This window comes from Mustela nivalis (assembly GCF_964662115.1).
Source record: "Mustela nivalis genome assembly, chromosome: 5".
NCBI classification, from domain to species: domain Eukaryota; kingdom Metazoa; phylum Chordata; class Mammalia; order Carnivora; family Mustelidae; genus Mustela; species Mustela nivalis.
Window position 1 is genome coordinate 67,724,154 of NC_139024.1, and position 20,899 is coordinate 67,745,052.

The 20,899-nt window shown below is 36.4% G+C and overlaps 1 protein-coding gene across 1 annotated transcript; it reads left to right on the forward strand.

Annotated features, from left to right (window-relative positions):
* The first annotated feature begins 241 nt into the window (after window positions 1–241).
* Window positions 242–13,223, forward strand: TAAR1 (trace amine associated receptor 1). Its single transcript, XM_082731443.1, has 2 exons — window positions 242–397; window positions 11,727–13,223. The coding sequence occupies exon 2, from the start codon at window positions 11,832–11,834 to the stop codon at window positions 12,846–12,848; it is 1,017 nt and encodes a 338-aa protein (XP_082587569.1). The 5' UTR covers window positions 242–397; window positions 11,727–11,831; the 3' UTR covers window positions 12,849–13,223.
* Window positions 13,224–20,899: the final 7,676 nt, after the last annotated feature.

The window sequence follows — 20,899 nt, forward strand, 5'->3', positions numbered from 1 at the left end:
TTTAATAGACATGTATTTTTATATATATGCTGTTAACACCCATCACTGTGGTTACTGGTGGCCCATGTTTGAGATTTTTTTTAAAGTAACGGTAATATTTACTTTCTCTGTTTAGCTTGTTCACTGCTAGCTTCCTGATGCTGGTTTAGAATAAAAGCACCTCCCAGTTCCATGTATTAATATTATATTGTTACCTTGTTTCAGAAAGATTTATTATCAGCTTATCTTTTCCAGATTTTAATATTTGCGTCACTTGCCTATGTGAAATGTGGCCTATTGGAGCACAGCAGTGGCTCTAGCCAGGAGCAGCCGTGCTGGGGACAGATGCAGTGGGTCTCCTCCCAAAGGCTGTTTCTTCTCCCAGTTCATCCACGCTTGTTGACTCTTGCTGGAGAAGGTAGGTCTCAATGCACTCAAAAGCCACAGCAAAAAGCAGGGACTAGCCTGGGGGTCTAGGGGATCTTTTATTGAGAGAATGCTGAAGACCATAAAAGTTATCCGTGGTTTGGTACTTACTCATACATTAAAATTCATGATTATTTAATAAAAAAGTTAACAAGGTTTCTGTAATGTAGTTACTTAAAAACCTGTGTTAGTAAGAGAAGCTAAAAAACTAATTATATATCTATAAATAGCTTGCTTTATATGTGCTTTTAAAATGTTTCACGTTTATGAAAATTTCACCTATGGAAACCTAGGAGACTTAAAGTTGAAACATGATTTTTTATCTCTTCTTCTTGTAAATAAAGAATGGCATTTCTTCTGTGTATGTTGGCTAGTTTTAACATTATGAAAGGAACTTCACCGAGATTTGTGCAGGTTTTAAAATTAAATTATTTGTTATTGTTATTGTATACTAAACTACAGAACTAAAATCTTATTTGCACAAATATTATTTGGTGGGAAAAATCCTGGCCCATTGTTGAATGACTTCACTCTTTAGTGTATTGTGTGTGTGTGTGTCTTTTTGTGTCTACATGCAATATATTAGATTGACTAGCTTAAGAATCTTTTAGTATGATGACTTAAATCTGATATATATTATCTTATGCAGGTCTACATAGCAGAAAAACTTTCAGGTATATTCTATTTACCTATTCATAATATTGCTGGAAATGGTTTTTTCTCTTATCTGTCAGGCCATGTTGATGGGTAAGCAAACAAATGGAATTTGCCACGCTTCCTGTTTCTTCAAGATGGCAACAGATTGCTTCCAATGATGTTCCCCATCAAGACTCATGCCTTAAGTAACATTAACATTAAATAACATTAACATTATTTCTTTTGCCCCTTGACTCTTTCTCGCCTTTAAAATAAGTATTTTGGGGGAGCCTATGTGGCTTAACAACTAAGCAACTGCCTTAGTTGTTAGCTGGCTTAGTTGTTAAGCAACTGCCTTCAGCTCAGATCAAAATCCCAGGACCCTGAGATTGAGCCCCTCATTGGGCTTCCTGCCCAGTCTGAAGCCTTTTTCTCCCTCCCCCACTTCCCCTGCTTGTATTCCCTCTCTTGCTGTCTCTCTCTTGTTTTATTAATAAATAAATAAATAAAATCTTTTAAAAATAAGATAAAATAAGTATTTTCCAGGGTGTCTGGATGGCTCAGTGGCACTGGACTCCCTACTCAGTGGAGAGCCTGCTTCTCTCTCTTCCTCTGTTGCTCCCCTGCTTGTGCTCTTTTGCTGGCTCTTGCTCTATCGCAAATAAATAAATAAAATCTCAAAAAAAGTAAAATAAGTATTTTTCAAAAATATTTTAGTATTTTATTAAGAAATACTGGGTAAATTACGGAGCTGCAAACATACTTTTAGAATAAAATTGTTATCAACTTTATTTCTAATTAAATTTCTAAATATATATAAAACAAAAATAGGATATGGGTTCAGCTTAGAAATTCAGCAAAAATTTAATTTTAATATAATGTTAAAATGGATCAGTAACTCATATAGAGAATTATACAAGCATAAAAAGCACAAATTGTATAATTTGTTACTTGTTATTCACCAATAGTTTTTTTGTTTCATTAAACTTTTGTTTAGAGCAATTCATAGACAATCCATTTAATTTTATTAAATATTTTTTTCTAGTTATGAAAGTAAAACATTCTCATAGTAGAAAATTTGGGATATGTATTTCAAAAAAACACAATGTTAATCTGTAACTTAAATTCTCAACTATCTCAATGTCTTCCAGTTTTTATCAGGTTGGTTAGGGGCTAGCAAGTTAATATGTATTAGTGAGAAGAAAGTAAAACTCACATGTTATTTTGCCACCCAGGAAAAGTTTTGCTATAATTTGATATTATTTCTCTTTTATGTTGTTGTTTAATTTTAATTTTTTTTTAAATTTTAATCTTACCATCTCTGAATTAAGGATACTAAGCATTTGGAGTGTACCATTTCATATGTATTTTCCATGCTTATACAAATATGTGTGTGTGTCAGTATGTGTGTCTCTGTACATGGTATTTTAAAACATTTTGCAAATTCTTTTTTTTTCTTACTTGACAAGATATCATTGACATCTTTCTATACCTGTACATTAAAAAACCCAACTCATTTAATTAACATCTTATTTTCTTAAGATTCATTATTTATTTATTTATTTATTTGAGAGGGAGAGAGAGAGAGAATGAGTGGGGGAAGGGGCAGAGGAACAAGCAGACTCCACTGTGGGGCTTGATCCCTGGATCCTGGGATCATGACTTGAGCCAAAGGCTGATGCTTAACCAACTGAGCCACCCAGGTGCCCTAATTTAACATTTTATTGAATATACATCATGTCTACTGATGTGTGTATCTGATGGAAGTTCAAACTATTTTAGTTTTTACTTCTGTTGCTGTTGCAAAAACTACTGCTGGGTTGAACAACATAGGCATTTTAAACTTTAAAAAATACTGCTAGAGAAACTTGCCAAAATAAAAGATTAGCTGTACATTTTGTCATCTTGTCAAGATGTTTAACTTTCTAGCCCCTAACCAACCTGATAAAAACTGAAAGACATTGAGATAGTTGAGAATTTAAGTTACAGATTAACATTAAGTGTTTTTTTGAAATACATATTTTTCATTTCAAAAATCCTTATATAACTAGCATTATTTGTGTCCTATAATCATAATTCTTTTTGATTTAAAATAAATCTTAATTTAGATAATATTACTCACAGTTGTTGCTTTTATTCTTCATCTCTTGTTAATTAGAAATTTTTGGTTTGGTTTAGTTTTTATACTGTTAGAGTATTTCCTAGGGTTTCTCAGAAGGTAGTTATAAATGCATATTTGTTATCTTTCTTTTGCCTTCCTATGACTACCATTTTGGCTGAATATAGGACTGTTGAGTTGCTATTTCCTGAAGAGTTTCTAAACTCATTCCACTGTCTTCTGGTTTCTAAAATTACAAATAAATCCTATGGTAGCCCAATCATCTTTCCTTCTTTGTTTTTTTAAAGCAGCATGTTGACATATAATTGATATTTTAAAAACTGTATACATTTAACACACATGACTTGAGAGTTTGGAGATATGCAAATATCTGTAATACTATCACCACAATGAAAGAATTTCTAACTGGTTGGTTAAAACATTTTCTTTCTTATCTTTGGAATCAGAGCTGGACTAAGTGCATGTGCCTTACTTTACTAGGGCCCCAGGGGGGAACAGAAATGAGCTAATGAATTCCTCAGCTCATTGGTTCATTCATTCAAGCCTTTATTCATTTTTGTTCTCAGTGCATGTTCTAGATATTTTCCAGGCCCTGAGGCTATGGCAGTTACTAAAACAGCCCATTCCCTTATGACATACTAACCCCTCTTTGTTTTCTTTCATCTTGTTTCTTCCCTGTTTATCTCCCTTGTCCATTCCTGTTCCTTTCTTTCTGCCTATAATAACCCTTTAGTATCCATCTTTTTCATATTGATTTAAATATATGTATATTCTTGTAAAGGCACAGGATGCTGTTGTAAAAACTTTACGAATATTAACTCATTCCAGACATATAACAGCCCAGGAACTAGATTTCCTTTTCTTTTTTCTTTTTTTTTTTTTTTTTAACTTTTTAAACTTTTGTTTGCACAAGAAAACTGTAGCCCCAAAAGATTGGATAACCTGTCCAAAGGCAGAGAATGGGTGAATGGCCAGGCCTGCCTGGACTTGAACAGACACAGTAGACACTAGAGGCCACACTCTTCAGCACTCAGCTCCAACTTCACAAATTCAAAACCCAACTCCTGATTTCTTTCTGCTCCTTGCTGTTCTCCAACCACCATCTTTTCCATCTCAGTAAGTGGGAGGCCCCCTTTCAAGCTGCTCAAACCAAAAGCCTTGCTATTTCCCTGGAAAACTTCCTCCCATGCTCAGTCATGTGTAAATCCTGCCTGCTGTACCTTAAGAACATTTCCAAACTTGGCCACTCCTCTCCACACTCACCACCCAGGGTAGAGTGGCAGCTTCTCTCGCCTTCATCCTTACCCTCTGTCTCTGTTCTCAGCACAGCAGTCAGGGTGCATCTGTCAGAACTTGTCAGATCATGTTGTTGTGTTCAAAACCCACCAGGAACTTCCTTTTTCACTCAAAGGCAAAGCTAAAATTCTTACTGGGACCTGTAGGGCCCTACTCAGTGTAGTTTTGTACAGCATCCCTACTTTCCCCATCCCTTTTTCTCTGCTTTGCTGGCTCTGCTCCAACCACATTGACATGTTGTAATTTTGCAGACACACTAAAGCATGTTCTCATCTCAAGGCCTTTAAGCTGGCTGTCTCCTCTCTCCAGATTGCTCTTCCCCTACATATCCATGTGGTTAGCTCCTCAGTTCCTTCAGGTATTTCATTCAGTCAGCTTCTTATTTAAGTTTTCCATGGCTCCCTAATCCTGAGGTTTGGTCCTCTCCCCAAACATTGCAACTGTCTCTTCTCTGCTTTATTTTTTTTCCCTTAGCAAACACTACAATTTAACTTCTTATTTATTGTTCATGTTTATTATCTGTGTCCCCCATGCACACTGGAATGTAGGTTACTCAAGGGGCAAGAAGTTTAGTTGTGTCTGTTTACCCCAGGACCTATTGTCTGATGGAGCGAAGTCATTCACTCCATATTTGTGAAAAAGAATGAGTGAATTTCTCTTTCTTTGTATTGTAGCTTAGCATGTGTGATACTCTTCCATTTGAATCCCAGGGTCAGTGATTTAGTCTTTAGCTGTGATTATTCTCTTTTATAAATTCTTTATGGATACCTGATATCATTTCTTTTGGTTGTAAAACCTTTTCTGTCTGCTAATTTGATGTTCTTGTGTGTTTTTAGTAAATGTTCTTTTTAAAGTTCTCACTTTTCTGCCTCTAGAGTAGCCGCCCACCTTTTCTAATTGACTTGACTCCTCTTGGTGCTGCTACTGCTATTTTCTTAAATGAATTGTGAACTCTGAGAGGTCTTATCAGGGGTGTATACATAGTTGGCAGGCCAGGCTGTCAAAGTCTCTTGGGTGGAAGCTTTTCTTTCACTGGCAAGGCTGTTTAAAATACTTGCTTCCAGTTTGTAAATGGTATTTTAGAGGCATTTTTCCTCAAACTTGCTTTTAAAAAATGTGCCTCTTCATCAATTGCATTTCAATTTTAAAGGAAGAACTATTTTATTGTATTATATATTTGAAAAGATTTTATATATTTATTTGAAAGAGAATCAGAGAGAGCACAAGCAGGGGGAGCTGTAGAGGGAGAGAGAGAAGCAGACTCCCCTCTGAGAAAAGACTCCTCTCCCCAACATGGTCATGGGGTTCGATCCCAGAGTCAGATGCTTAACTGACTGAGCCACCCAGGTGCCCCTGCCAGAATTATTTTAAACTCGGTCCTCTGATTTGCAAAAGCTAATTTTTAGTCTTTTTACGGCTTCATTTCCAAATTCTTGAGATCCTAATTCTCATGACTTCCAAAAGCAACTGATGTTTCTCAGCAATATATATATATATATATATATATATATATATATATATATATACACATATATATATGTGTATATATATATATATTTTTTTTTTTTCAAAAAGAATACATGGGTAGAATGTTTTATGAACACTGGAATATAGTAAACCATCTTTCACAGTCCATAAGTACATTTCCTGTGTATAAAATTCTCTTGTTTCAAATTTTTCTCCTAATAGCTCTCTGTATACTTGAGGTCAGCCTTAGTTTTGTTCCTGTGAAGGTACATTATTTTGGGGTTTTGGATTTGTAGGAAGAAAACAAATTATATTTACTGTATTCTCAAGTTAAATTTTCAACTGTATTGATGGTGAATAAAAGTATTACTTACCAGGTAACTTTAAATAGAGAAGAAAATGAGCTAACCTGGCAAATATCAGCCATCTTAGTTTCTCCAGAAACTCTGACAGGGACACACAGCCTCTGGCCACAATCTCATGCAGAGTGGGATCTTGCTAGATTAGAAAGTTTAGGCGTGCTACACCTAAACTCTTTTAATGGGGCCTTGAAAACACTTTCTGAAGATTTCATTCTAAGCATTATTTTTCCATTTTAGGGCTGGTTAATAACATCCTGCTTTCTTGGTTCTGGAACCAAATGCAGGATCAGCAAGTTTCCGGTCCCATCTATTTGGAGAGGGCAATTATGGTCTCTAAACAGACTTGAGGACTATTTACTGGATTCACACAGATTGTATGGCTTTTTCCTAGAATACTTTAAATCCTTTATCTCTTTTGAGCATCATAGACTCATTAGCTCAAGTGGTCGCATTGGGTAACAGTGTTTTTTTATGACACATACTGGTCACATACTGGTCAAACAAGAATCATCTGAAACTTTGAAAGTTTACCAAAAGTTTGAGTACAATAGTTTATGTAGGACCATACAATTTTTTATAACATTATCTAGGAGCAGTAGAATAATCATAAGACAACAATCTATTTGGGTTAAAACAAAGTTTAGTTGCAATTTTAGGTCCATATTACTTTTAAATCCCCTCCCTCAAATCAGTCAGGGTATTATACACTTCAGAGATTTTCTTATAAAAAGCAAGTACAGAATATCCATGGAAATTTCTAGAACAAAAAATGAAATCCTGAGTTATAATGTTTCATTTCTCTATCCCTCATTTTATATTATGTGCTAATTACAAAGTCACCACCTAGAGGAAACACAAAGTTAGTGAAAAAATCTGAACAAGCCAACAAGGCATTGACATTCTGGCTTCTATCTGGATCAAGGACAGTTGTTTATTCTTAGTTTCCTTTAAGGTACAAAGTGGTCTTGGGCTTGAATTCCCCAGGAATTTAACTGCTCTGTTTCCTGCTAGGAAACTGCTTTTGCATTTCTATTTGGCTTTGTGTGTTTGGGTAAGGACACACCAGAAGGTTCTAAACTATTGCAGCTCCAGGACATTCTACTGATGTTTACCTTGAATAACTGCCAGTTTCCTTGGGTTAAGGGGTGGAAGATCTTGATGTCTCCCTAAATGTACTTTGAAGCTCAGATGACTTTCTCCTGTAGGGTTGTGACATGCTGAGAAATTCCTCATCTAGGCTTGTGTGGCTTCTGCCTCTCCCTGATTCTGTTCACATGGACAGCCGTGATTGCTGTTTTAAAAGTTATGACTTTGGAGGTGAGCCCGGTGGCACCCCAAGTCCCCAACCTCGTCTTCTCCGGAGCTCCACTCTAGGTGCTGGACTCCAAAGTACCAGGCCTGGGAGGTGTTCAGCAGTGCTAAGAAACTACCTCACCGGCCCTATGAAGGCGTGTGTGGTTCTCAAAAACTGGCATTCTGATGGGGGAGTTCGTGTGTTAAAGTTAACAGGTGATTTAGTTTGTTTGGTGCAAAGAACAGGCCAAGCCCAAGTCCTACAAAAGATTGAGAAATTCCACAGTCTACTAATGCGACTTCTGGGAACCAAGGAACCCTGCACTGTTGCCATGGAAACGGACTGAAGGGTTTGAAATGAAGATCCTCAAGTTCTTAGGAAGTAAATATCTTTTGAATCTGAAAAAAGTGTTGTGAAAGAGAATACTTCATGTAACTAAGTGGACTCTTCAGAAGCCGGGAGGTCATTTCTTGTACTTGTTTCTTAATGTTTACCTTAGAGAGCTAGAAATGTTTTCAGATAGAAAGCCTTTATTTATTTTTGGAACTTGAACATGAAATGCATCTGTGTTTGGAAACTTTTTGCAGTTTGATGTTGGGCAAAATACATAATTATTCTCTGACCAGTTTGTATCAGTAATCTCAAAATGATGTATCAATAGAAAACAATTTAAAAAAAAACAAAACAAAACCAAATCCTATGACTTTCTCCTCTGTGCTCCATGATTACTTTTTCAGGGAGCCCTATGGGTCCCCTTCCTTGACTTTATAACTGATTATTACAGCTGATAGCAAACGAAATGAGTTTCTCCTCTGCTTAACATCGTCTGTGAAACACTTTCCACACTGTCCACAGAATGGATTCATATTCTTTACCTTTTCTGAAAGAATGGTGAGGAGGGAACCAATCCTCTCCTTGGCTTTGAAGCTAGGTGCTCAAGTCAAGACTCTAGAATTAAACTAGGAAGGCAGGGAAAAAAGAAAAGAATCAGGGAAACCAGTCGGGAGGCTACTAATTTGAAAGTGGTTAGTGGCTGGGACCATGAGAACTGGTCCGATTATGTATATATTTTCAATGAGGTGTCAAGATACTTACTGATGGATTAGCTATATTATTGAGTGTGAGAGAGAGTAGTCAATAATTACTTCAAGGTTTAGGACTGAGGATTTGTAAGAACGGAGTTGCCACTTTCTGAGATGTGTGGAAAGGAAAAGGAGCTGGACAAATGTTGTGGAGAAGACTGGAGGCTTTATATATAGTAAAGGGTGATATTCTCTAGACAGCAGGAAATGTTTGTCCAGAGTGTGGGATTGAGGGAGGTCATGGCTGGAGTTATTCATATGAAACTCCTCAGCGTATAGATTAGTTTAAGGCCAGAAAACTGTAAGAAATCACCTAGGGAGCAGACCTCAGTAGAGAAGAGAACCAAGGACTAGCCTCAGGGCAAGTGAGTTGAAGAACTGGCAATGGAAACTGAAGAGTAGCCATTGAATTCAGAGCTGCAAAGGAAGGGATTGTTTCAAGAAGCATCTAGGGGGTCAAGCGAGAAGAAGCCCGAGAGTTTAGCACTGGAGTTAGTAACCTAGGACAACAAGATTAAAAAACGGTTTGGGGCTCTTGGCCTTAATGCCATCTTCTTGGAAACCTCTGCACCATGAAAGCCAAGCAGAGGAAGCAGCACAAGCACAGGTTGAAGGGTAAAAGAAGATGGAGCAGAGGACCAAGTAAAGCTCTGGCTTGTACACCCGTGGAAGCCACAGGAGCAGAAATAAAGAAAGCCAGAAGCCAGCGACACCGGTACCAATTTGTGGACTGCACGCCTATTGTCTAGAACTTGAGTCAGTGGATTCAGAACATCTATTGCCATCTGATCACAATGACCACCTTTGAGAGACGCATGTCATTCATACCAGAACAGTCTCTTTTGGTCCTTTGCCCTGGACCTGTGACTTTCTGGACTAATTCTCTTTTCATTTGTGCCTGAATGCAACACATGTACAATAAACTATCTCTTTTACTGTCTTAGCTGAAAAAAAAAAAAACCCCAAAACTGTTTTGGTAGAGTGTTGACAAAAGTCCGTTAGAGCTAGAGCGTATTCAAAAGGCTAGTAAATGAATGAAAGACAGAGTGTAAATGACTCTTTCGAAGAGGTTTTGTTTTGTTTTCCTTTCTCATAAAGTGGAAGTAAAAGGGGATCTTCTGAAGATGGGAAATTAAAAGTAATTCTTTTTGAGGAATTTATTGTTTTTATGGAAGAGTACTACATATTTGAAGGAATTGGAGAAGAAGTGTTTTAAATTTATTAAAATATGCATTTTCATAGCTAGATATTTTATTTATTTTTATTCCTCCAGTTCCAGTTATGGGTACATTTAAATTTTTATGTAGTCTTGATCTAAACTGTTAGCTCAGAGGCAATGGGAGGAAATGAAAAGGAAGGCAGACTGAGAATATTCTAAGACTTGTTGCTCTTTTCTAGCATCTCAACACAGTGCAGGTTGTTTACTGAGTGCCAGAAATTCCCATTCTTCTTCCAAATTCTCTCTCCTCTTCATATACACTTATACATACATATATATTTATATATACCATATATATACACATATACATATTTCAAAATTTATTGAAAATTCCAGAATTTAGTTGAGAATTACAGAATCATATAGAATCAGAGGGGATTTTTTTTTTTTTAAAGACTTATTTATTTTTAGAGAGACAAAGAAAGAGAGTGTACACTCCAGGGGAGGGAGGGACAGAGGAAGAGGGAGGAGAGAAACAGACTTGGGTTAGGGGGAAGGGTCTCAAACTCATGATCCTGAGATCCTGACCTGAGCCTAAATCAAGAAGGTCATGCTTAACTGACTATGTAGGTTGACAGGTGCTGACAGGCACCCCCAAAGGGGATATTTTTAAATGAGCTCTCATGGAGCCTTGGGTTCTTTAATGGGCATGAGGAGGAACAAGGTGCCATCTCTGTTTTAACCAGATTTTACTTTGGTTTTAAAATTGGGAATGAATGAAAAAAAAAAAAATTAATGGGCTTCAGAGCTTAAAAAAAAAAAAAAAAAAAAAGAGCTTCAGTGCCATGCCCACAGCCCATACTCAGCCATCTTTTCCCTGTGCCACATCATGTCTTTACCACAGACTTTGGTCTGTGTATTTAAAAGCCTTAATAACTGAGACCACAATATCACACTTCATTAATAGATATCACTTTTCAAGAGATCTTTTGTTCTTATATGAAAGTTCAAAGTTTAATGAAAATAATTTATCTGAATTGATCCTTTCTGCTGTGGGAAAAAAATGTGGATTAATAAAAAAAGAATGGAAAGAAGAATTGATCCTTTCTGCCGCGGAAAGAAAATGTGGATTAACAAAAAAGAAACTATACTAGTAATTGAGACCTCAGGTCATATTCTACTTTCAGTGGTTTCATGAATGAAAGCTCAAATTCTTGCCAGTATAATTACACTAACAAAACATGTCATATCTTTCTTATAAGCAATAATGTTTACATTGTAGATGCAAAAATGTTAAATGAAGTAATGCTTGGAATATATGTATAAGTGCTTTGCAAACTAGAAGTAAATGTATGTAAGCTTCTTTCCATTACAGTTAATTAGAAAATAAGAAATATCTTATATGTTATCAAGTACAAAAGCATGCACTAGCAGATATTATTGTGTACAAGAGATACATTTAAAATATTTCACTTTTCCTCTTGAACATATTTGAATTCTAAAATCTCTGGCAATTTATATGTACCCTTTAGAATATAAACTTTCCCCACAAGACATTCTTTTGAACAAATACTATTTGTTCAAACAAATATTCGATTTGCTTGAAATTTCCATAGATTGAAGCATATGAAAAATCCATCATTTGACCTTCTCTAACCAAAAAAAGTGTCAGTTTCATGTATTTCAATCTAATAATTCAACTTTTCATTTCTAGCACCATTATCCAACGAGGAGATGTTAAAAAAGTTATTGAACTGACCTATGGAACTAAACTTAGGAATAAAAGCTCTTTCTAAATTAATGATTTTCAGCCAGAAGTAATAGGGAGTATGCTAGAAGTGAAAAGAATCAAATTTTCAATGATTCTCTCTTCTCTTTTTTTTTTCCTCCCGGATTTCTGGAATAGGTATATGGAAGTAAAAGAAGGAACCCAAACCTGATTATGGATTTAAAAAAGAGATTCCTCAATACACAAAGGAAGAAATAAACTGGTAGAAAACCCTCAGGAACAATGTCTTTTTGCCACAATATAATTAATATTTCCTGTGTGAAAAGCAGCAGGTCGAATGATGTCCGTGCTTCCCTGTATAGTTTAATGGTGCTCATAATTCTGACCACACTCATTGGCAATCTGATAGTCATTATTTCCATATCACACTTCAAGCAACTTCATACCCCAACTAATTGGCTCATTCATTCCATGGCCACCGTGGACTTTCTGCTGGGGTGCCTGGTCATGCCCTATAGCATGGTCAGATCTGTTGAGCATGGCTGGTACTTTGGAGAAGTCTTCTGTAAAATTCACACCAGCACTGACATTATGCTGAGCTCAGCCTCCATTTTCCACTTGTCCTTCATTTCCATTGACCGCTACTATGCTGTGTGTGATCCATTGAGATACAAAGCCAAAATCAATATCTTGGTTATCTTTGCAATGATCTTCATCAGTTGGAGTGTTCCTGCTCTTTTTGCATTTGGAATGATTTTTCTGGAGCTAAACTTCAAAGGAGCTGAAGAGATGTATTATAAATACATTCACTGCATAGGGGGTTGCTCGGTCTTCTTTAGCAAAACATCTGGGGTACTGGCCTTTATGACTTCTTTCTATATACCTGGATCTATTATGTTGTGTGTCTATTCCAGAATATATTTCATAGCTCAGAGACAGGCAAAATCAATTCATGATGCAAATCAGAAGTTTCAAATTGGATTGGAAGAAAAAAATGGAATGTTACAAAGCAAAGAAAGGAAAGCTGCAAAGACTTTAGGGATTGTGATGGGAGTTTTCCTAATATGCTGGTGTCCTTTCTTTGTCTGCATGGTCACGGATCCTTTCCTGAACTATAGCATTCCACCCACATTGAATGATGCATTGATTTGGTTTGGATACTTGAACTCTATGTTCAATCCAATGGTTTACGCTTTTTTCTATCCTTGGTTCAGAAAAGCACTGAAGTTGATTCTATTTGGTAAAATTTTTCAAAAAGATTCGTGTAGGTATAAACTATTTTTAGAATCACATCCATAGAATTATTATATTTACTGCTTACTGTTTTGCAAAACAAGTGGCGATCATATTTATGACCACAACATAATCAACCACATGGACCAATTGCAGGGTTTTTATGAATTATTTGAACCAAAGAACATATAATAAGATAGAATTCTTACATTTCGCTTCCTGTTTGAGATGCAATAGATGTAATCTTTGCCATTCTTACTATCCACACTGAAGCTTTGTGAGTCCAGAATTAGAGGCTCTACATGAAAGAATTTTCCAGGCCTTGCATGAACTGCCATGAAATTGCCAGAAAGACCTTACTCATCTGTTCAGGGAATGCATTTGGGAATGCAAATTAGAATGGCTTTGTCATTCATTTTCTTGACTATAAATGCCTTTTTGTAAAATCAAAGAAAGTACACATTAAATGTTATTGAATAATTGTTTATACATGATTTGCCATTTTTCATGAATCCTTATTAATATATATTCCAATTTTTAAATATCTTAATTCTCCTCTTTTTATAATAGGTTTTCTTGATTTCAGAAAAGTTGCAAAAAAATCAGAAAATAAAGAAAAAAATAAAAATAAAAAATCATACAGAAATGAAATGAAAATAAAGATATCACTCATAGCTTATCTCCTGAAAGAACTATATCATTTAAAATTCTTAAAAACATAATATTTTGGTGACTGTATAATGTTACATTGTATGAATCTACAAAGATTTTTTTTTCCCCCCAAAATGCGGGGCTTGAACTCATGGCCCTGAGATCAAGTCTGGACCTAAAATCAAGAGTTAGATATTTAACTGACTGAGCCAACCAGGTACCCCCAAAGATTTTTTTTTAAAACCATTTCCCTATTGTTGACCACTTAGATTTCAATTTCTTTTTTTTTTTAATGATAGAAATTAAACCAAATTTCTGTCTGTTACTTGCTATTGAAGGTTATAAAAGTGTTTGGAAGGATTTTACCATAGTTCAAGGTTGTGCCTGGTATGATAGGACTCAAAATACAAGCTCTATGAAGTAAAACAGAATCACTTGTTGGACTCCAGGCTGCACCAAAAGAGAAGCAGCCATCAGGGATGAACACGAGGTATAATCAGAATAGACATGCCATACCTATGAAGATGGCATATACAAAAAGACAAAGAGGAACAAATGGTGCTTTCAAGTAAGATTCCCGATTATAAGCATTGATTTCCAGTTGTACTGCTTCTCATACAGACTTCATGCAGTCTGTTGCATGTTGAGTAGCCCTAGTGATTTGGATTTATTTATTTAATAACAATGACTTAGGTTCATGAGTAGATTAAGTTAAGGCAGCTAATTTTAAATGAAATTACAGAGCAACTTCCTGCATCCAAGTTTCTGTTCACAGGCTGGATGATCTCTGAGGATATGTTAAATCCTTCCATTGCTCACGGTCTGTTTCAGGACTGTGTATAATGTTTTAACTATCGGACTAGATTTTTGTTCTGGGACATTTACTTTTTCATTTAATTTAAAGTAAGACAAATTGTTGCTGATTACTCTTAGTGTCAAAAACTACCTTGACTTTTTTTCACGCATGAGATCACTTCGTCAGATTTTTAAAAATGAACAAAAGGGGTGCCTGCGTGGCCCAGTTGGTTAAGCATTTGACTTAGGCTCAAGTCATGATCCCAGAGTCCTGGGATTGAGCCCCCCATGTTGGGCTCCCTGCTCAGCTGGGAGGCTGCTTCTCCCTCTCCCTCTGCTCCTTCCCCTGTTCATGCTCTCTTGTTTGCTCACTCTCTCAAATAAATCAATAAAATTTTTTTAAAAAAGGAGCATAAGTATTTAGACAGCTTTCTGTACCTTACAGCAAGTTTCTGTGGTGTTCTTCATTTGCTCCCACATGTTCCTCTCAAAATTATTCGCAGACATTCTGTTCTTTTGTGTACGTGTGTTTTACTTATTGTGAGTAAATCTTTTAAAAAACAATATATTTTCTATGTAACCATTATTGCTGGCATACATACAATAAAATTTATTTTAACTCTTCAGTTGATTCGTTTGGACTTTCATTCCATGTAGTTATATTTTCCTCAAACAATGCTAAGTTTTATCTTCTTTCCAATAATTGATTCTTATTTATATTTTCTGCTGTACTGTATTAGTCAGAATTTCTAGAACAATATTGATAGTGGTGATAAGAGTCATCCTTGTCTTACATCTATTTTAAATTACTATTCAGGTTTTACTATTGATTCCACATTTTTCTTGGGACAAGTTCATGACTCAGATAATTTTACCTTTTTTTACTCAATACCGCAGCCCTATAGCCTATCTTTTTTGGTAACTTCTGTTTTTAATACTCACAATAAGAGATAACCCATAACCCACTTTCTTAGCACAATAAAAAGACAGGCTCACTTTGTCTTTCTATATTCCCAGCTTCGCTCTAACTTCCATCCCCTCATGCAGAAAGTATTTTTCCCTTTTGGTTGTCCAGAGTTCACTTTCCAACTGGCATCCAATTAGCCTTTGAGAAATTTTCCACTCTGCCTATTGGAACTGTAGCGAGAAGATAGACCCCTGCTTTTCCCCTTAACTAAATAGACAAGTGGGTAAGCCATGCTAACATTTCCAGAAAGTCTTTCTTTAGAATTTGAATCTTTAGCAGAGGGGAAAAACAGTGATCTTTAGCAGAATCATTAGCAAGAAACAATGAAGACATGTGGAGTTCCATTCCATCCATGTGGTAAGGTCATGACCAGATTACTCTTGGTGTTATTGGGGTTCATGCTTACCAGACTCCAACGCTGCTTCATGGTCTTTCCGTTTCCAAGCTAAGTTCTCCAGTCTCTCAGGTATTCCATGAATCCTAGATAGTATTCTAATAAATTCTTTTTGAGAATAATTTTTAGTTGAACCCATGGAAAGGACCTTACCTTGATACACTGTATTATGGTAAATGCCAAGAAAGTGATTGCAGTGACATGACATTCTTTACCAAATCCAGACAACTTCCAATCAAAACAGTCTCATTTTCCACTTACTCCCTCTCAAAGGACAGATTTGTATAAAATACCACTCAGGAAGTGATAAAAATAGATGCATTAGCAAAGAAGTTTGTTGTAACTGACTTATTTATAATTATATTTATAATATATATGTATAATTATATACTGACTTATTTATAATTATTTATAATTATTATTAATAATAATTATTAATAATAATTATAAAGCCATCTTAAGACATCAGTAAACTGGAAGGTCCATCCCCATTTTTAACTGCACTCTTGAACTCAATAATCCAGTCTTTAAAGAGTCATAGATTCTAGTCAAAAACCAAATGAACTCTAATCCATTGTAGATTCTGGTGAGTCACAGTTTCTATTTAGTTGTACATTGTCAACAAGAGCTTGTACTTTAACTTAAATGTGTAGATATATGAAGAATGATTTGTTTTTAAGTCTAACAGACTATGAAATGTACTAACAAAACAACTCTCCAGAGAGATATTTTGAATGCTGCATTGAAATAATCTAGATGATGTAAGAATCAGATTGAAGTATTTTTTCAGATAAGGTATATATGCATCTTCCAAAGTGTTTCCATACAGGTTATTGAGTATATGGCCAGCAGTAAAAAGTATTCAAAGAAAATAAATTTATCTTTGACAAGTCCTGACCTTCTTTTCCACATTCCTCCTCTTCCGAAAACCCCTTTCCCAAGTCTTTAAGCTCCCAGTAAATTTACACTACTCCAACATTTTAACTTGGTTGAGGCTGGTTCTCCTGTGAAGTCATATCATCATCAGCATCTAATTTGTTTCTGTCTTTGACTTTTCCTGGAAGAGAGAAATCTTTGGCTCATACAAATTGAAAGTTTTTAGCATATTTATCAACTTAAGTGACTTAGAAGCTTAAAGTGAAGCCACTCACATGGTTTATCAATGGCAAACCTTCCTCCCCATAAATATACAAGTCAGATAAATAATAACTGAGATAGAGGATAAACTCTAAGATCTGTTTATTGGTCAGTGTTTTCACAATGTGTTATGTTAGAAAGTAGCGTCTCTCAACCCTGGCTGCTGCTGGGGAGCAATAATATAAATATAAATTATGTGGATACTCAGGTCCTATGCCAAGAAAATGATCTGTGTGAAGAGGGAAAGCTTAGCTGCCAGACAGCATGGGTTTGAATTCTGGCACCATATTTATCTAATAATGTTTGGACAAAGTTACTTAAAAACTCTAAGCCTTAGCTCACTCACTTACAAATGAGAACAATATTACCCATCTCACTGGACTGTTATTTATTAGATGAGAGAAACCATCTAGCATGGAAACTTGCACATAAAAGAAAAAAAAAACACTTAACAAATATACAATATTAGTATTACTCCTTGTCATTTTATTGGCATATGCTATGGTAGTACTCACTCAGAATATGCTCAGGCAGAGAAGTTGACATAGGCAAACATTACCTACTGGATTGTTTTTTCTTTTAAGGTGGTGCAGAATTATATCATCCTCTTTCCTAATGAATTTCAAAGTTACAATTATGCAAAAGAATAGCAGAAGATTTAAGGCAAGTTCTACACAGAAGGATATTGAACCTGGGGCCACATTTTCACATCACTGTTCTGTGATGTGTCAGTGTTCTGCATGTAGTATGTTTGAGAGGCTATGGGAATTTTTATTTCTTTAAAAAATAATGTATATAAATGTGTATATTATATATATATATAATATATACTTAAAAACACAGGTATAATACTGACATCCATTTGCAAAGTAACTATTACCTACCTATCTGATGAGTTTGAATAGATACTTTATGTAAGCCCAGAAGTACAGCAGAATAGAGCAGAAGCCTGCTGCACGCCCTCAAGGACATCCTCAGGCTTTGGAAGCAGGAAATCCTGAGTTCAAATTCCAGTTCTGTTCCTAGTTCCTATGCTTTCTCTCCTTTGTGCCTTTGCTCTTGTAGCCCCCCATGCCTGAAATGCTGAAATGCCTCCTCCCTAACTCCACCTCCCTTAACTGGCTGACATTTACTCATTTTAAAGGACTCATCTTGAGTCCTCTAGGAGCTGTCTATAATTTCCATGGATCAGGTAGACATTTTTCTCTGAACTCCCAAAATATCCAATGTGCTTCCTTGTTGGTGCCCTTACTCATTGTGCTAAGATGTCCTCTGCCCCCACTGAACTGTGAATTGCTGAAGTTAGGGTGTTTTATTCATTGTTGTATAACTTGTGCTTAGCACAATGCCAGACACAGACAAGACACTTTATGCTTGTTTTTAAGAGGGAATAAATGAATAAGGGATTATAATAAGGTATCCAAGGGGATCACGCTAATAAAAGTTAGAGATAAATAAATAAATAAATAAATAAATGTTAGAGACAGATGTGAGTCCCAGTCTTTTTGACTACAATCTCCACCCTCCAGCAAATCTATTTTTGTATGGAATCAGAAGAGACCCCAAATCACTAAGGAAATGTTGAAAAGCAAAAATAAAACTGGGAGCATTATGGTACCTGATTTCAAGCTTTACTACAAAGCTGTGATCACCAAGACAGCATGGTACTGGCATAAAAATAGACACATAGACCAGTGGAATAGAGTAGAGAGCCCAGATATGGAACCTCAACTCTATGGGAAAATAATCTTCGACAAAACAGGAAAAAATATACAGTGGAAAAAAGACAGTCTCTTCAATAAATGGTGCTGGGAAAACTGGACAGCTATATGTAGAGGAATGAAACTCAACCATTCTCTTACATCGTATACAAAGATAAACTCAAAATGGATAAAAGACCTCAACGTGTGACAGGAATCCATCAGAATCCTAGAGGAGAACATAGGCAGTAATCTCTTTGATATCAGCCACAGCAACTTCTGTCAAGTTATGTCTCCAAAGGCAAAGGAAACAAAAGCGAAAATGAACTTTTGGGACTTCATCAAAATCAAAAGCTTCTACACAGCAAAGGAAACAGTCAACAAAACAAAGACGCAACCCACAGAATGGGAGAAGATATTTGCAAATGACAGTACAGACAAAAGGTTGATATCCAGGATCTATAAAGAACTTCTCAAACTCAACACACACAAAACAATCATATCAAAAAATGGGCAGAAGATATGAACAGACACTTCTCCAATGAAGACATACAAATGGCTATCAGACACATGAAAAAATGTTCATCATCACTAGGCCTCAGGGAGATTCAAATTAAAACCACATTGAGATATCACCTTATTCCAGTTAGAATGGCCAAAATTAGCAAGACAGGAAACAACACGTGTTGGAGGGGATGTGGAGAAAGGGGAACCCTCTTCCACTGTTGGTGGGAATGCAAGCTGGTGCAGCCTCTTTGGAGAACAGTGTGGAGATTCCTCAAGAAATTAAAAATAGAACTTCCCTATGACCCTGCAATTGCACTCCTGGTATTTACCCCAAAGATACAGATATAGTGAAAAGAAGGGCCATCTGTACCTCAATGTTTATAGCAGCAATGGCCATGGTCGCCTAACTGTGGAAAGAACCAAGATGCCCTTCAACGGACGAATGGATAAGGAAGATGTGGTCCATATACACTATGGAGTATTATGCCTCTATCAGAAAGGACAAATACCCAACTTTTGTAGCAACATGGACAGGACTGGGAGAGATTATGCTGAGTGAAATAAGTCAAGCAGAGAGAGTCAATCATCATATGGTTTCACTTATTTGTGGAGCACAACAAATGGCATGGAGGATATGGGGAGTTAGGAGAAGGGAGTTGGGGGAAATTGGAAGGGGAGGTGAACCATGAGAGACTATGGACTCTGAAAAACAATCTGAGTGTTTTGAAGCGGCAGGGGGTGGGTGAGAGGTCGGGGTACCAGGTGGTGGGTATTATAGAGGGCACAGATTGCATGGAGCACTGGGTGGTGCAAAAATAATGAATACTGTTATGCTTAAAAAAAAAAAAAAAAAAAAAGAAGTGGGGCCAACAATGGAGAAGCTCTAGGATTTCATACTTTGATCCCCAGCCAAGTCTAAGAGCAGATGTGCCTAGATGGGTTTAATTTTGGCAGTAAATGTGTACTTGATATGAATAGAAATTATTTTAAGAGTTATTTTTTAGAATTGTATGTATCTGGGAGAGAGAGAGAGAGAGAGAGAGGGAGCAAGCATGAGTGGGGGGAGGGGCAAAAGGAGGGGGAGAAGCAGACTCCCCACTGAGCAGGGAGCCCCCACATGGCGTTCTATCCCAGGACCCTAAGATCATGACCTGAGCCCAAAGCAGACATTTAAACAACTGAGCCACCCAGATGCCCCAAGAGTTAAGTTATTAAAACATATCTAGACTTAGCTTACAGTGTACTGCCTAAGCTCATGTTTGAAGCCCTGCCTTGGAATTTTGAGGGGATATTTGGACTGAGACTCAGAAGTCTTCAATTTCAACCCATAATGTAGGTTCTTTGGGTTACATCTCTTCTGACAACCACTGACTTAGCCTCTTAAGAAAACAGAATTTTAAATTTTTCAGTTTGTATAGTACGGTGAAAACGTAGGAAGATACTAAATACGTAAGCACATGTAGAAAGGAGTTCAGAAGTCCTGACACATGAATCTCCAGCACCTGCCACAGGCTCTAGCACAGGGTAGTTGCTCCAGGAATGTGTGTCCAAGGAAGGCAGAGAGGAAAGATAAGTGATTAGAATGTGATGTTTTTAAAGCAGCACGAAAAAGATCATTTCTCAAGTTATCTCCTGAAATTTAGGCATTTTAATGTCATTTTCTCAAATTAAGGGTGCCTTGAAAGTCCAACTCAGGGTTTCTCAAACCCTCTCAGCCTGTGGATTAGAGCTGGATGTGACAAACATTTTACAGATCATTGTGAAATACGAAAATAAAAACAAGGTAGTGAGTTTTTCATTTTGGAATACTTACCTAACTTAATTGATTACCTTTCTTTCTTTCTTTCTCTCTCTCTCTTTCTTTCCTTTCTCTCTCATTCTTCTTCCCTCCCTCCCTCACTCTTTCTTTCTTTCTTTCTTTCTTTCTTTCTTTCTTTCTTTCTTTCTTTCTTTCTTTCCTTTCTCT